The sequence below is a fragment of the Pseudophryne corroboree genome, chromosome 10 (assembly GCF_028390025.1).
Source record: "Pseudophryne corroboree isolate aPseCor3 chromosome 10, aPseCor3.hap2, whole genome shotgun sequence".
NCBI lineage: Eukaryota > Metazoa > Chordata > Amphibia > Anura > Myobatrachidae > Pseudophryne > Pseudophryne corroboree.
The window spans coordinates 46,273,977-46,293,065 of record NC_086453.1 but is presented as its reverse complement, the minus strand read 5'-3'; the positions used below and the strand labels follow the sequence as shown (position 1 = coordinate 46,293,065).

Sequence of the window (19,089 nt, the reverse complement as noted above, 5' to 3'; positions counted from 1 at the left end):
ATTATTATTATTATTATTATTATTATTATTATTATTATTAATCTTAATAATATTATTATTATTTTTTATTATTATTATTATTATTATTATTTATGAAAATATATTATCCAGCAATTACTTAATATATCACCCGAACTGTAATTAAACGTGCTTCTTCTTTGTATTTACTTTTCTTTTAACTTCTCTTTTTGCTGTGATCTGGAACAGCTGATATTTACTGAACGTATATTTAATCTATTAAAAAAAATGGGAACACAAGTTGTACAATTGGCAACTGGAGGTGATAAATGAAGAAAAATAAAAAAGGAAGCAATCAATGATAAATAAAATGTATGTAGTATTCTTTCTGTTATATTGTATACAAGTGAAGTTAATATAGTGAGTGAGGGCATAAACTAACATGTATATACTGTATTATACAGTATGTCAGCCATCTGCATCACTTTAAAATAATTGGTTCAGACTAGACAACAAAGTAGAGTTAGCTGTTGTTGACAAATAATTCATATACAACTGTTTCGAAATCCAATTTAATGTATTGAGGTATTAAATAAACGAAGGTACCATATTTATAAGTATCATGAAAATTGAATATACTTTTTAAAATACTGTAAATCTACTAAACATAATGTAGTGTTTTGCAATCAGGGGGCAAAATTAAAAGGAAAGTAAGTGTTAATTTGCATACTTTATTGCATTTTCAGCATCTGTACTTTTCTGCATGATCACATAATGGTTTTTCGTCAATGTAAATATTATATCTTAGTCTTACCATCAATTAATGATCTTCTGAATATTATGGGATGCTACCACTGATAAATATGGCATTAACTTCATACAACATCAACTGTACAATTGCTTTTAACTTGGAAAAAAAACAAATAATCTTTTTTCCTTGTATTTAAAATTGTGAGGAGAATGTACACATGATCAAAAGGAAAAAATATCAAAACATTAGAGTTTCCTTGTTGAAAAGAAAAATAGTAAATTGAAAATGAATTCATTTGGGAGGAGTTTTGATGGCGTTCTTTTTCAGTCCTCCTAAATCTACTTTTACTTAAGTCATCTACATCTAATTTGTATTCTTGTATAACTGGTTAAAGGGAGATGACATTTAATATAAAAGATTTATATATAAGAACTAGACTTTAGAATTTGTATTTATTTTTGTTATTTCCAAGTGCCCCACTATTGGACAACTCTTGTATCGTTGCCTGCAGTTGGCAAGAAATTGAAATCTGCAAACAGTTACCCAAATTTCCAGACATCTCTATTAGGTAACCCTGAGAAGAGGTAATTCGATTGTTTTTAATATCTCTATCAGTTTTTTCTTGAATTATATGGCAAAATATGTAGTTTTTGAAGAGCATGAGCTACAGTAACATGAAGTTTAGGGTAATACAGAATATGCAGTCTTGCACCAAACTTATTTCAACGGTCAGTGATTCCGTCATATGTTCTATTCCCACTTTTTCTCTATATTTATACTGGCAGTAATACTTCATTTATAAAATAGAAATAGAGAATTGTCAGCTCTATATTTTGGGGTTTTCTACTTTGCATCCATTAGTTGAAGTGGATGTTGCTTAATAACTTTTTAACAGAAAAATAACGTAAACTGTAGAATTTATTTTTACATATGCTTTATGCTTATTTACTTTAAATATGTTTACTATACATGTTTTGATGTGCTCGTAGGGTGAAAGTCAACATGAAGATTCCTGATTCAAACAGCACATCATTTAATGGGACAGAGGGTATGGACTTGCTGTAAGTATATTACTCCATGGTCTGCCCCCTCTCCATCATACCCCATATCAGCTGCACCAACATACAGTAGTTCCCCACAATATGTACCCAAAAGCCAAGACAATAGTGATTAAAGAGGGTCAACTTTGCACTGGATAATGAGAAAACTTGGGTTGCTTAAGAGCACCTATTGCTAATTACATATTAGAAGCATGACCAGGGCTGCAATTGCATAAAAGTATAAATCAAGACTTTTGCACAGTAGTGTTTTTTTAATTATGTACGGTAGTAATAGTATTGCCACAGAACATTAGCAATTTAGAAGCAGAGTTGTAATTCTGTAATTTAGTCAGGAGAAGAAGGCACAGACGCAAATGTGAAACATGTAAAAAGTATATTGCATGTATTTACAGATAAATCACATTTGCTTTAACAGTAGGGGAATTAATAAATTCATAAACCTGAATTGGTTCAGTTATGCTTGGATGTTCATAATGTTTCATTATTTATGTATTTATTTATTTTTTAGAAAATTATAATTTTAACCTAATAACAAAACACTTTACACATTAGGGAAAACTATATATTAGAAAGAATCACATTATTTTCCTTATTCAGGTTTGTTAGCAAACCAAAAAAGTTAACAATACAAAACCATGGTGCACTGCAGGTGGGGCAGATGTAACATGTGCAGAAAAATATAGATTTGGGTGGGGTGTGTTCAAACTGAAATCTAAATTGTAGAAATTAAGCAGCCAGTATTTACCATGCAGAAAAAGAATATATCCCAACAAAATCTAAATCTCTCTGCACATGTTACATTTGCTCCACCTGCAGTGCAACATGGTTCTGCCCAATTGCTAACTTTTCTGGTTTGCTAACAAACTTGATTAACCCCCTATGTTTCAATTGATTCTATTTAGGACACAGAATAGGACTTTCTTGAATCTTGCTCCTTCCCTCTTTATGGGGCATTATCATAAATTACTAAATAAAAATAAAATACTGTTTTAAATCTGAATAGTCCAACTGCCACAATTCAATGTTTGCACCAAACTTTCAAATGATTACAACACCTTTACTTATAAAAGATCAGGGAGTAAATTTACAGTACTAACCATCAGTTTTGATTCCGTTTCAAAACTGATGGAAACCGATGAGAAAAATTGTATATACCATCTGTCCATATGGAATGTTCTTTGGAAAACAATGGTGATGTCGGTCAGTTATGTAATAGGTTTTGACATACTCAATTAAAAAAATACATCAGAAATAGACCAAGACTTTGTGGTGGTTTTCTGTAGGGAAAATCACACAATATGAACATTTCTACATCACAATCCTCTTATTAAAAAATAATCACACTTCCCAAGCATATTGTGAGGGCATAGTGGGGTGGTTGGAGGTATTTGGTGCTAGGACTGGTGATTTTGAGGACCAGTTTGATGAGTGACTTTGTGAATTCTGAAAGCTGTCTTGTCATTTTCTGTGTAGTCTTGGTAGTGTTTAATTATGTGTGCCTGTGGTGTGTTTGTGAGGAATGTAGGGTTAGTGTTAGTGTAGGTTTTATGTTTCTGTGTTTGTGTTGGGATCAGTATGATATCCTAAATGTCAAAATCCTGGTGGTCAGGAGACCAATTCCGGGATCCCAACAGCCAGGATACCGTCACCGAGCGCAGCGTGACCCCTCGTGGGCTCACTGAGCTCACCGCACTTCAGGCCCGGTGGCAACCTTAGGTCACTACAGTGTTATGGTCACCCCTCGGGCTGTGGCGGGGACCACCACCTAAGTAATTATTCCAGCTGGTGGTCAGGATTCCAATCAGCGGTATTTCACCAGGTGTCTGTATTCTTGCTTCGGTATCCTGTCAGCCGGGATCCCAACAGCTGGTAAATTTGCTGCATCCCATTTGTGTTATTTGATATTTGTTCAGATGAAGAATTAGAGGAGTAAGAGGATAGAGCAAGATAGGAAGGTGAATTGGAGGAGCCAGCACAGGGGGTGGAGCAGGAGTCTGACTCAGAGGAGGTGAAAAGGGATTTAGCCAAAACAAAGTCTGACTATAATGTTTTTAAGAGGAAAATGTGGCCCCGGTAAATGCATTAGTGCCATATTATGAGGCCATATTTGGTAGGCAGGCTTCACACACTTCTATCATAGCTGTGTCCCTTTTTAAGTCTTCATGATTAAGCTTTGTCCAATAGAACATGTTTTAGAATTTAAACACATCTGTCAGTTGATAATCTACTATTTGGGTGAGTTGGCTGTCGTATTTTGGTTGGTTTACAAAACAATGTTTAGTAAATCTGTGATTTGTATACTTGTGTATGTGCAATAAGACATGCCAAATATATTTCTGGAGTAAGTTAATGACTCTCTTTTGCCAAATTAGGATGATTCTCAAATGATTTGATTTGCTTTCAAGACTGCCAATAATGATGTTATTTTATTGATATTTTAATTTTTCATTGCAACCTTTAGAATTGATTATAAATATAATTAAAATATGAATGTTGTTTTTAAATACATGCTATGTATGAAATGTTTCTGTAACAAATTATTGAATGGAAGAAACTACTGTATCTGTATTTTTTTTATTTAAATTTATCAGTCAGCTTAAGTTAAAATCTTACTTGGAAATCCTCTTCCCCACTTCCTCTGAAGAAACTGCACATACATACATACAGATGGGTCATCCTTCAATATTGCTCGTTCACACATGTGCATGCATTGCAGTAGCAACTACACATGAGCGGGTGCAACTGCGTATGCGTATGGAAGATTTAGTATAGAAATAATATGACCTATTTAAACCAGTGGTGTAACTACAGTCCCCACAGCCACTGTGGAGGCTTGGAGGCACAGGGCTGCGGGGGCACTTCTATTTGATGCTGATTAGCCTGACACAACAGTGACTCAGTGACTGATGCTTAATCAACCTATAGCAAGCATCAGCATGAGTGGCCGCCCAATAAGAATGAGGTGAGGTCAGAGCTCTGGAGTGTGTATGAGAGGGTGGGTAGGCCAGTGCGGAGTGTGGAGACAGTGAGAGTCTGATCTTCTGTGGCTATGGTCCCGCGACTCCCGCTGCCCATCCTCGGGACGAAATTACCGTGGCTGTGCTTGACGCCAGCTACACACATACAATCTCCGTCTGTGTGTAATAGGCAGTCGCGGAGCTCCCGACCCGTTTTTGTGTGTGATCTGTGACTCAGTCACACACACACATAGAAAGTGACAGTGAGAAGTCTGTCTCTCTCTGTCACCAGTGTGGTGCTTGTGGTGTGTGTTGAGAGAGGCTGAGCAGCTGCAGCGCCCCCCGGATCAATCTACCGCACCCGACACAGTAATATACAATAAGTTACTATACTGTATGACCAGATTTAGGTGATAACTGTGGTGTGGGGGCAAGGAATCTGGGCATATATTATTACAATTGTACATAGACTTGTCCAATAATTGCGTGAAGGCCAGCTGACACAGTAATAAATATAATAGTAAGTTACTAGGTGTATCATACACCTATTAACTTACTGTTATATTTATTATTACATCAGCTGGTCTTTTACGTAATTTTTTACAAGTCTATGTACTATTAAATGCCCACATTCCTCACGCCCACACCACGTAACACCTATCACTTAAAGCTGGCCACACACCATGTAATGAGGATGACACCCCTGACAACAAGCATGAAACCCAGAGCATGAAACCCCTGGCTATGAGCATGAAACCCCTGGCAACAAGCAGGTAATTTAAGAGTAATTAGAAGCTTTACTGTGGCATAAAGTGTAATGGGCATTGTGATGTATGGCATAATGTGTCACGGGCATTGCGGTGTGTGGCATATTTTGTAATGGGCATTACAGTATGTGTGGTATAATATGTCATGGGCATGTGTGGCATAATGTGTAAGGGGCACTGCGGTGTGTGGCATAACGTGCAATGGGCATTACGGTGTGGCATAGTGTATAAGGGGCATTACGGTGTGTGGCATAACATATCACAGGCATTATGGTGTATTGCATAATGCATAATGTGTAATGGGCATTATGGTGTCTGGTATAATGTGTCATGGGCATTATGGTATGTGATATAATGTGTAATGAGCATTACTGTGTGTGAAACAATGGGGTGGTCTTCTGTATGCCGGCGGTCGGGCTCCCGGCGCTCAGTATACCGGCGCCGGGAGCCCGACTGCCGGCATACCGACACTTATTTTCCCTCGTGGGGGTCCACGACCCGCATAGAGGGAGAATAAAATAGTATGGCGCGCGTAGCGCGCCACCATGCCCGTAGCGTGGTGAGCGCAGCGAGCCCGCAAGGGGCTCATTTGCGCTCACCACACTGTCGGTAAGCCGGCGGTCGGGCTCCCGGCGCCGGTATGCTGGTCGCCGGGAGCCCGACCGCCGGCCAGCCGTAGTGAACCCAAACAATGTGTACTGGACAGAAACATAATAGGAAAAATGACAAAATAATGTGAGGGGCATGAAGCAGGATTTTTTTTCCTATGGTGGCCAATGTCTGAGTGTAAAGGTTGCAAAACTATGGTATAAGGTAGTCTTTTCCTGCAATATCACGCCCCTTGCAGTGAGGACACACACCATTTTTGGAGCACGCACACCAGATTCTTTCACTTTATAATGGGAATTGGGGCGCACCAGAAACTTTTTTGGTTTGGGGGAGCAACATTTCTAGTTACGCCACTGATTTAAACACTGCAGTGGATGCTGATGTAGGAAAAAGATGGGAACTATTAGACGCAGATTTAAGATTTACTGTAGATTAATAAGTAGGAGGGAGACTAGCGACAGTGAATATTTCCTTTATGAGTAATCTATGCTTGTAATGACATGACTGACATAAGTTACTTTATGATAGTCAGTTCTGTTCATTCTGAAGCACCAAATTACCATGGTGGTCATTCCGAGTCGTTCGCTCTGTAATTTTCTCCGCATCGCAGCGATTTTCCGCTTAGTGCGCATGCGCAATGTCCGCAGTGCGACTGCGCCAAGTAAATTTGCTATGCAGTTAGGATTTTTACTCACGGCTTTTTCATTGTTCTGGTAATCGTAATGTGATTGACAGGAAATGGGTGTTACTGGGCGGAAACTGTCCGTTTTGTGAGTGTGTGCGGAAAAACGCTACCGTTTCTGGGAAAAACGCAGGAGTGGCTGGAGAAACGGGGGAGTGTCTGGGCGAACGCTGGGTGTGTTTGTGACGTCAAACCAGGAACGACAAGCACTGAACTGATCGCAGATGCCGAGTAAGTCTGAAGCTACTCTGAAACTGCTAAGAAGTGTGTAATCGCAATATTGCGAATACGTCGTTCGCAATTTTAAGAAGCTAAGATTCACTCCCAGTAGGCGGCGGCTTAGCGTGAGTAAATCTGCTAAAATCTGCATGCGAGCGAACAACTCGGAATGAGGGCCCATGTTTGATATGCAGTTTGTGGTAAAAAGACATGCTTCAACTGTTCCTCAGAGACTGGTTGTCTTACTGACATGACAGTGTTTGTTTCAGGTGGGGTATAGCTCAGAGACAGTTAAAAGATAGACATTTATTAGACACTATATGGTCGACAGTCAAAAGATAGACAGGGTCAAAAGTCAGACAGGGTCAAAAGTCAGACAGGGATAAAAATAATGCATTCAAAAGACTGACAGGGTCAAAAGTCAGACAGGGTCATAAGTCAGACACAATTTATTTGTATTTTTCATTTTTTGTGTTTTTAAATAATATTGACCCAAATTTGGTGAAATTTGTCCCCTCGCGGGCTCGCACCATTTACCACGCTTCAGGTTCAGTGTCTCACTCTGCTCCACTTCGCTCGCCACAACTTTACTAAATGTAATAGTTTGTGACATGGATAGTAAATGAGGCAAAAGTTGTAAAAACCCCCACATAAAAATCTTTTTTATTTTTTGTCTGACTTATGACCCTATCTGATTTTTGACCCTGTCGGACTTTTGAATGTCTGCCTTTTGACCCTGTCTGACTCCTGACCCTGTCTGACTTTTGACTGTCAATCTAATAGTGTCTAACTAATGGCTGTCTATTTTTTAACTGTCGATCTATAGACAGGAACCCGTTTGTTTCCACTGTGCTTTATGTGATCACTGGTGGAATTTTGGAATGCTTCCAGTAAATATTCAGGTCTATAGTAATACCCGTCCCCTTTAGCAGCTGGCTTTAAAATAGATGAATTGATTTAATTCTGCCAAAAGGATCTTTGAAAGGAGGCAGTCTATGTACAAGAGTATAGGGATATAATGGCGCTGGCTGAAATGCCAATAAGGGACAAAAAAGGTATTTGCAATAAAATATCATGTAATTTTAATAAACATTAAGAAATAAAAAAATAATTAAAAAATGTCACAGAAGTAAACGAAATTACTTTGTATATTCCCAATTGAGGGGATTAGGACCACTAGGATCTCACTTATGTGATGATTATATGTGCAGTCTCTGGTTAGGACTCGCTCCTCAATATTTATATTTTGGTAGTTACCCAGTCCTTATGGAAATTATCCCCGTGGATCTCAGTTTGGCAGTTAGGGATCCAATTAGCAGCAGGGGTTGTTTCAAGTTCCAGGTCTGAAAATGTCCAAATAGAGGTGAAAGAGTCCAATAAGTACCAGAGGAGAAAAGTGGATCCAATTGTGGTGGTCAGTGTCCTTGGCTCAATGCGTTTTGCTGGTCTGTTGGCTGCCAGCTTCCTCAGGAGTATATGTGTACAAGGTCTGTGCACGTCTTCCCCCACATACTGAACACTCTGGCATGGTGAAAGAGCATTCTGCACATGTGCACGTCTCTGGGATAATAGTGCCACTGCATTTTGTTCCCATGATTTCTCTACTGCACATGCAACAGAGCAATTTTTCTAGAATTGTAGCCACAAAGTGAGTATATTGACTGAGTGCTGGGTGTGCGGTGTGTACCCCCCTTGACACCCTGCATCAGACAGTGCCCTCCACACTTTTCAGGCCTCTATTACTTGTCTAAAGAGCTTAAGTGATTTCAAGTTTCTATCAAGTTTTATTTTCTCTGAAATCGCCAACTAATTTTTGAAATCTCTTGAAATAACTTTATAGGCTAATAAATGTAATAGGGTGCAGTTTCGGAAAACATGCAACGTTTTCCAAAATGTGCAAATATAATAGCTTGCGATTTTGCTTAAAATTAAAAAAATTTAAAATATACCAAAAATTGCAAGTGAAAAATCGCATCCAGATGTAAGGCGCTGACGGCCCGAGATATGCTCCTAATGATATTGTGTTTATTGTTTGTGTTAGTCTAATTGAAGTGATCGAACCTGAGGTGAAAGTGTTAATGAAACATAACACTGCCTCCCCTAACAAGAGACACACGATATCTCTCCCACTGTCAGAGATTTATATTTGTCTGCAACATCGTGCAGATCAGAACTGCTTAATGCCGTCTCACTTAGTACGGCTTATGTGAACTCAGCATACCGCTATTAATTCAACACACAAAGAAACATTGTTAATTGCGGGTGCAAATGCCTAGGTCTCTAATATTACTGCCTATAATACTGTGCAGATGAGAAGCTATTGCCTCAGTGAGATGTGTTTAGAATTTACTTTGCAATCTTATTATAGATATTAGCAATATAGAGAGGAAAGAATAATTTGTCAAGTCATCAGTCAATTATATCTATTAAATATCCTGTCATCCTTTAAGTTTATTAACACAATCTTCAGAATCCTATATTAGTTCACAGTATAATACGCTAACAGGAATATCCATTCAGGCAGTGTGAACAGTGAAATATAACACTGCCACCTTAAACACAATATAACACTGCCTCCTTAAACACGAGACATATGTTATCTCTCTCACTGTGAGTGATTTATACCTGCCAGTAACATCGTACATATGCGGACTATGCAATGCCGTTCTATGTAACACGGCTAACGTGAACCCAGCAGACTGCTATCAGCTCACCACATAAAGAGACACTACTTGATTGTGGGTACAAACGTTTAGACCCCTGTTATGAGATACATGTCATCTTTAATTTTACTGACTGTGAAAATTAATACTGCCTATAAGATTGTGCAGATGAGCAATTATTGCTTCAGTGAAGTGTGTGGAGAACTCATTCTGCAAATTTATTATAGACTCTAGCTGTACATAGAGGAAAGATTAAGTGATCATATCCATTAATTAATTATTCTATCACCCCAGAGTATATTATTTACACAGGCAGTGTGAACAATCATCCAAACAGACTCTGTTCTGTTTTACAGCAGTTCATAGTACAAAGAATGTTTAGTATATTTGTTACATTCTTTCTCGAGTGACTCATTCTGTCACTTTCTGATGGTGGAGAGTCTAGCAGAACTTAATTTTGCAACAATGTATGAGGGAGACATAGTATTCAAGTCTATTACTCAATGATATTTGTAAAATTTATTTACCACTCCCGAATGATATAACAGCATAAATATAGGAGGAACGTCCCTTATTTCTGTTTCGTTTGATGTCAGTTAGAGGATCACTACATTTATAGTGGTGGTAATTTATACACCACTACGTAGGACTAACATTTATATTAAGTAGGTGATAATTTACACACCACTACACAATACTAACATTGATATTTGGATCGATTATTTAGGACTATAGGAGCAATATCAGGTGTCTCAGCGCCAGTTTTTAATATTTCATTTCTTACTATCTTCTAGTTTTTAATATTTCGCCTCTTTTTTTGATTGGTGGGGAGTTTATTTTATTCTAAATTACCAATAAAAGTTATGTTTTAATTTATTAATAAACAGCCAACTTATGACCCTGTGCACCACAACGCTACCCTTTTTCTTTTTCTTTTTTGATTAAATATCGATCTCTTAGGTAGCAGGTAGCACGTCCCCTCATGCAGATATCTAGATCTCTATATTAATATGTTATATGGGGATTAGGCCATACCATACCGGTGCGGAAACATTTGTTTTTGTTTGTATAGGGATCCAATTAGCAGCAGGGGTTGTTTCAAGTTCCAGGTCTGAAAATGTCCAAATAGAGGTGAAAGAGTCCAATAAGTACCAGAGGAGAAAAGTGGATCCAATTGTGGTGGTCAGTGTCCTTGGCTCAATGCGTTTTGCTGGTCTGTTGGCTGCCAGCTTCCTCAGGAGTATATGTGTACAAGGTCTGTGCACGTCTTCCCCCACATACTGAACACTCTGGCATGGTGAAAGAGCATTCTGCACATGTGCACGTCTCTGGGATAATAGTGCCACTGCATTTTGTTCCCATGATTTCTCTACTGCACATGCAACAGAGCAATTTTTCTAGAATTGTAGCCACAAAGTGAGTATATTGACTGAGTGCTGGGTGTGCGGTGTGTACCCCCCTTGACACCCTGCATCAGACAGTGCCCTCCACACTTTTCAGGCCTCTATTACTTGTCTAAAGAGCTTAAGTGATTTCAAGTTTCTATCAAGTTTTATTTTCTCTGAAATCGCCAACTAATTTTTGAAATCTCTTGAAATAACTTTATAGGCTAATAAATGTAATAGGGTGCAGTTTCGGAAAACATGCAACGTTTTCCAAAATGTGCAAATATAATAGCTTGCGATTTTGCTTAAAATTAAAAAAATTTAAAATATACCAAAAATTGCAAGTGAAAAATCGCATCCAGATGTTTTCCCATTGAAAACAATGAAAATTACAAATGTAATAGGATGCGATTTTTTTACTTGTACACAAAACCTTACCAAAAATCTCCACAATAATAGACCAGGTTTAGACTGGCGATTTTTGGTGAAGCATGCACAGATCAGTGAGATCCATGCATGCTTCAGTTTGTAAAAATAAAGAAAGTGTTAAAATATTTTAAAAAGATGTTGTGCAGCCCCCCTCCCTCCCCAAAAGCATAACCAGCACCAGTCCTGGTTGCAAAAAGACAGGGAAAAAACTGATTGGGGGTTCCCCGTATTTAAACAACAAGCACCAGACTTTTGGACCAGTCCTGGTTACAAAAATATGGGGGACAAAATAAGTAGGGGTCCTCCATATTTTTGAAACCAGCACCGGGCTCCACTAGTCAGGGAGGTGATGCCGCTGCCGGGGTACACTTTTATATAGGTCCCTGTGGACAAAGCATCACAAACCCCCCCAACTAGTCACACATGGCCGGAGTTCCCTGGGGGAGTTCCAGGCACCCAAGGGACAAGGATGAAGCCCAGGGCTGTCCCAAGCACCCCTGGGCGCTGGGTGCTGGGCTGATAGCCGTGAAAGTGTTAAAAAATATGGTCTATTGCTGTGGAACTACAAGTCCCAGCAAGCCTCCCCTGCATGCTGGTACTTGGAGAACCACACGTACCAGCATGCGGGGAATTAAAGGGCCCACTGGTACCTGTAGTTCTACAACAAAATAAATATTAATATAAACACACAGACACAGTGACAGTAAAACTTTAATAAAACATACTTGCACACTCACACTCACATACATACACACACACTTACACATACTTACCTACATCCAATGTAGCCATTCACGTCCACTTGTCCCGTTGAATTTCTGTAAAGAAAAATAAAATACTCACCTACCCCTTGTGTCTAGTCCTCTTCTTTCCAGTTGTAATGCCCCTTATGTAAAGTCCATATTATTGGTGCTCCTTATACAGTGCCCCAGTAGTAGCGCCCCTTATGTCCCCAGGAGTGATGCCCCTTATTAAGTGCCGCCTATGCAATGCCCTCATTAGTAGCTCCACCAGTAGATATGCCCCCCCAGTAGTAATGCCCCCATAGTTATGCCCCCTATAGAGATGCCCTGTAGTTATGCCTCCTGTAGAGATGCCCCCGGTAGAGATGCCACCCGTAGTTATGCCACCTGTAGAGATGCCCCCTGTAGTTATGTCCCCAGTATAGCTGTCCCCAGTACAGATGCCCCCAGTAGTTATGCCCCAGTATAGATGACCCCAGTAGAAGCTGCCCCCTAGTAGAAACTGCCCCAGAACAGATGCCCCCTGTAGTTATGCACTAGTATAGATGCCCCCAGTAGAATTTGCCCCCTAGTAGAAGCTGTCCCAGCAGTTATGCCCCCAGTAGTTATGCGACAGTATAGATGCCACCAGTAGAAGCTGCCCCAGTATAGATGCCCCCAGAAAAGATGCCCCTAGTAGGACCTGCCCCTAGTAGAAGCTGCCCCCTAGTAGAAACTGCCCCCAGTACGGTTGCCCGCAGTAGTTATGCCTCAGTATAGATGCCCGCAGTAGAAGCTGCCCCCAGTACAATTGCCTGTAGTAGTTATACCCCAGTATAGATGCCCCCAGTAGAAGCTGTCCACAGTACAGTTGCTCCAGTAGAAGATGCCCACAGTAGAAGTTGCCCCCAGTAGAAGTTACCCCCTAGTAGTGCCGCTTCACACACAACCCCCCCCCCCCCCCCCAAATAAAATACTCACCAGCCCTGCTCCTGCTTCTGGACTGCTGACCTCCTCCTGGCTGCCCGCTCCTCGGATCTATGGGAGAGATGTCATGACATGTCTCCCACAGCCACACACAGCCGTACGCCAGAGATCAGGAATGAGCTCTGGCTGCCGCTGAGGGGAAGGTGCTGGTGCCCGCTGGTAACAGAACCTTAGTGGATGCCCGGCATCTCCATGCTGCTCCGGGCTCACATTTTGGGTTAGGTGAGCCAGAGGAGGCAGAACTGCATTCCATCTCCAAATGGAATTGACGGAACGCATTCCGCCCCGTTACAGCTCACGTTAACCTCTAACTTTGGCTGTGCTAAACACTCTTTCCCAGTACACATTGGAGGATGGGCAGATTAAGTACACCAAAGCGAGTTTGTTTGTACAAGAGCTCCAAAATACCTTTTTCTTTCTTCCCAGTATTTAACAGCACTGTGTGAGATGCTCATTTGTACATTGTGATTAATGTAGTCCTCCACCATTCTAATGATGCTTACTATATCAGACTGAGTCACGGTAGAGTTATCAGTATACAGATGAGTCCCTTTGAGTTTTTGCCCATGATACAATCAAAGAATGTGGCATGCTGTGGCGTTTGTGGGCATGTGCATACACACATGCCCACATAGTACATACGTAGGTAAAATAAAACTAACACTGCACTCACATGCAGCAGGACTAGGAAGTTCCTGCTGCCTGTGTACGGAAGGGAGGACGTGGCTGCAGTGAATGAGAATGGGAAGCGGGAGTTTATGCACCTGCTACCCAGGTTACAGGCTACTTTAGCAAACAGTAATGAAAGGGACATAGCCGTGTGAGGTCCCACACAAAATTTGGCAATGATGTGTAAGGACACATGTGTATAAGAACAATTCTCTTAAGCCTGACCAAAATTTTGTTATTTCTCATTGGTGTGCTGATTTTACTGATCATCACTAGTGGATCTCATGGACAAGGTCCAGTTTTTCCTAATTTTAACATTTGCAGGAGAAGATTAAGCAGGAGACATGGTCATGTAATGTGTCTACCTCCAATCATTAATTAGGAGGTTGTTGATGAAATTGTTATTAGTAAAGATTGCATGTGCAGGGATCTATCCATTCTGCTAGTAGCTGCTGCTAGACTGCTTATTATTATTTTACAGGATATTTCTGATGTTGATAAATATTTAGCATGAACTCAATTCAAATGACACCTGGGAGGAGGTGCCTAGAGGGTTAATGTCCTTACCTCTACTTACTTTGGCCTCACAAATGGTACTATTGTCAGGATTTGGGAAAAAATAATTTATACAAAAGATGTAGATTTTTTTGTCTTATGACTTGGCATGACAATGTCCTTCTTTTTGTTATTATCACTGGCATTCATTTCTGCCACTGGTAGCTAACTTACTTTGACTCAAACAACATCCTCCTCCTAAACTTTATCAACGTTTTCTTGTCCAACACATTCATCATCAACATCCTACACAAATATCCCACTAATCCGTTTGCACTTCCACAGTAGCAGCCTCAATTTTTTTTTCTAAACCACCACCAAATTCAATTTTAATACAACTTATCCTTACATTTGCAGAGGGTTCAGAAATGGTGGAAGTAGGGTTCTTTGCAACTACAATGTCATAATCATAAATCCCAGAATCAGACATAGCAATTGTGGTAACTTTTAATTCTCCTCAGGCTTTGTACAGTTTATGACCATACAATTTGTTCTTCAGCCTTAGTGTTCTTCTTTTTTTGGTGCACTAATTTGTCTGTTTTAAAGGTGACACATCTTGGCTCTGAGCAAGAGATTCTTGAACTGTTGTCATAGAAGATGCCTGACTGTGTCTGACTCTTGTTTTTGCAATAGGCATTCTAGTGCATGAAAGAGCAGTAGCAGGACCATTACTCATAGAGAAAGGCATGGCCTGTCGCTTTCCTTGTGACTGCATGTGATGTATGGCATGTGGGCAATTTTAAATTATTTTGCCAGTAAGCTGTTGCATAATCATAGTTAGAGGTAATGCTTTCTTTAAGATTGTGAAAGGTTTACAGTATATTTCAGGAGACCTTTAAAACTTCTTGCCCATTGACTATTTTTAGTAGATGTTGAATAAGTTCTATGCCTGGAAGCAGATCCATTATTGGCTTAATTTTTTAAACCAGGACATAAGTAAATATACTGTTGTTGAACTAAACTGCCACCAAATCAAGTGACTGTACAATCACATAAGCAAAAAAAAGGACTTTTACCCTTACCATGCAGTTTTATTAAAATATTTTTATTTTTAAAACGTATGATTTTTGAGGTGCATATGATCCACAGAGTACCTGACACTGTTAAACACAAAATGTCATTTAAAAAAAAGAAAAATGTAAAAAAACACTGGAAATTGTTTTTATCCTACAGGGAACAGAACAGATCTCCTTGCAAGATTTGCTTTAAAGTGCAGGTGATACCACTGCATACAGTATCTGACAATGGAAAACACAATGCAATCCTTTAAAAAATGGCATTTGTTTTTACACTTTGGGAACAGAATAGATCTCCTTTGGAAGATTTTTTTTGAGGTGCAGATTATGGGGGGATAGCACTACACAAAGTAGGTGTCACTAAAAAACCCACTATGCAGTTTTTTTTAAATCCTTTACAAACCACTGGCTACAGAACAGATCTGCACTGGAAACAGAACAGATTTTCTGTGAGAGAATTGTATTGGGGTGCGCACTGAGACTGACTGGCACCCAGGTGAACAGGGGAAACCCTGGGAAGCCCCATTTGTCTGAGAGGCCATCTCCTCCTCTAGAGATGGATCAGGATCATGGATGAAGTCATGGATGAAGTCTCTCATCAATTCCCCCAAATAATACAACTCATTATGAATAGAAAAGTGCTGCAAGATAAAATTGTCCTTTGGCCCTCTCACCCATCCTTATGTTATATATTAGAAGGGACATGCACAGTTTAACAAACCAAGCACTTCAGAAAAATGCATTGGCATTTTTGTGGCTAAATTGCTTGGTTTGTTTAAGCTCCCACGCATTTTTGGGAAGGTCTACCTCTGATCATAAATGAGAATATTGATAATGAGTGGGTTGTTGGTGGATATTGCATGTGCTTGTCCAAACTGCTGGTAGCTGATACATGACTGCTTGTTATTATTTTACAAATGATTAAAGTTTTGTTAAATTATGAACTAAAAATTATGTCACAGGAGAAGCCTAGATGGTTATCATCCCTACCTCTACTAAATTTAGCCTCACAAATGGTACAGATGCCTTCACAAATGTCAGTATTTGGCAAAATATAATTCAACACCCAAGAGGTGGCTTTTTGGTCTTATTCTGAGGCATTATAATGGCTTTCTTTTTATCATGAGCAAGAACTGCTGCCACTAGTGGCTGATTTACACAAACAACATCCTTATCATCAACATCCTCATTAGCATCAGGAATTACAGAAAAATCCCCCTCATCCTGTTGCACTTCCACACTAGTATCCTCAATTTCTATCATATTACCATCTTTACTTGAGCAGAAATGGTGGTAGGAGGATTATCTATGAGTACAATGTCAGTAATGTCAGAATTACAGATAGAGTAGCTAACAGGATCAACCCTAGACTCTTCTCAGGGATTTGTGAAAACATGGTTTGTTCTTCAGCCTTATTGTTCTCTTTTTTTGGGGGGCAATAATATGTCTGTTTTAATGATGACACCTCTACCTCTTTTCTTTAACATAGTGTAATATTTACAGATGTGTCCAGGTTCAATGCAATGGTATCTCATTTGCTAAAAAATAGTGTGCCTATGGCAGTGCAAGGGCACATGCATATGCAACCACAACCATAGTAATGGATGGTGCATACGCACACTGTGACTAGTCACGGCAGGGTGTGGCAAGATGAACACTAACACATCTGTAGATTTCAGATACCTTTCTTAAACTTTGTGTCCCATGGACCCTTTTTAGTAGAAGTTACTGTAAATTCCTATCATAATGACTGGCAACAGCCACAGTACTACTACAAGGTTGCTGCTCCTACTCTTCTATTGATTGATCCATAGTGACTCACAGCAATATTAATAATGATGAACATAATTTTTTTATGTACAGTGTCTGAACAACAACAACACACAATTTGTTTTTTTACACTATGTAAGCAATAGTGACGCCTACTGAACATTATTTTTATTTTTTAAGTATAATATCTGAACTACAACAGCACATTTTTTTAAAATTATGATTTTCCTAACACTGACCCAATCACATGGCTGTATCCCACTGCCCTTCACTAATGACACTGAGTCTAAGGGTGACACAGTATCCCACTGCCCTTAATCACAGTCACAGTAGCTCTTAATTATTTATTAAATGTCACAGTAGCCCTTATTTATGTAGAGTGTTGGGTAAAAATTGATGTACATAAGTAATAGAAAGTAAGCACTTCTGAAATATATTTCCAGCATGGTACTTTTTCACTTTTTGTTAAACTCAGAACGCACAGAGAAAATAATTATATCACTCTTTATGCCCTAATCTGTTTTCAGGACAACATCCACCATGGACAATTTTTGGCTTCCCGATGCACATTTATCTGGAGAAACTACATTGTTTAAAATCAATAAAATACTGTCAATCATTTTCCACAGTATCACTTTTATTTTGGGAATTCCAGGGAACAGCTTAGTGATCTGGATTGCCGGATTTAAGATGAAGAATGTCAATGCTTTATGGTTCCTCAATCTGGCAATAGCTGATTTCATATGCTGTGTAATTCTCCCTTTGAAAATTGCAGACTGGGCTCTGAATTTAAAAGGAGATGATGCCTATATATTTTGTAAAGTCAGTACCGGTATACTGTTCATAACCATGTGTGCTAGTGTAAATTTTCTAGTCGCCATGAGTATTGATCGCTGTGTATCGATAATGTGGCCAATTTGGTCTAAGATTCATAGAACACCAAAATGTGTCCGCAACACTTCAGTAATAATTTGGAGTTTGAGTCTGATCTTGGGTCTTCCTCATGTGATTTTTAACAAACTGTATTTTGATATTTCAGAGTGTTCAGGAAAACTTGTGCTTGCCGTATCTTCCTCTTATATTACCAATATGAAAATCACCAGATTGGTTACCATGTTTGTGATCCCTTTCACTATCATTATAGTGTGTTATTTGCTAATATTTTTGAAGCTTAAAAAAGTTAAAAGACCAAATAAGTCTCAGCGACCATACAGGATTATCACAGCAGTTGTGATGTGTTTCTTTATCTGTTGGTTTCCATATTACACTTGGCCATTAATACCAATACATACCAAATTTTTGGAGATAGGAAACACAGTGTATGTAATATGTGCATGTATGGCTTACTTCAACAGTTGCATTAATCCCATGCTCTATGTTTTCATTGGCCAAGACTTTAAAAAGAGATTTATGCATTCAATACCATCCAGGCTCCAAAGTGCTCTCACCGAGACCTTTCATGCGTGTCTCAGAAAATAGAGTTCTAGTAGAGTCGTATTCAATAGGAATGATTAAAATACATCCAACTCACTGTTATGTTCCACATTCAAGAGTACAAATTAAAGGGGAAATAAACCCCCAAATATATCATGTTGTATTGTACAGAAGGATGAACAAAAGGAAAATGTGAAATTAAAGCAAAGTATTTATGGTAAAATGCAAGATGATACAGTATGTACAAGATAGTATACTAAAGTTACAGGTACCAGAAGGTGGAAACTCCTTGAAACTATATAGAGCAGGCTTTCCCAACCATGGTCATCAAGGCACACCAACAGTGCAGGTTTTAGTGATATCCAGGCTTCAGCACAGATGGTTAAATCAAAATAAGTGAGCTACTAATTAAGTCACCTGTGTTCAAGCCTGGATATCACTAAAACCTGCACTGT

General features: G+C 39.2%; 1 protein-coding gene across 1 annotated transcript; it reads left to right on the top strand.

Moving 5' to 3' along the window:
* Positions 1-17,740: 17,740 nt before the first annotated feature.
* On the top strand, positions 17,741-18,679 carry LOC134965182 (C3a anaphylatoxin chemotactic receptor-like). The gene has a single exon (XM_063941696.1). It carries the CDS (start codon positions 17,741-17,743, stop codon positions 18,677-18,679), a length of 939 nt encoding a protein of 312 aa, XP_063797766.1.
* Positions 18,680-19,089: the final 410 nt, after the last annotated feature.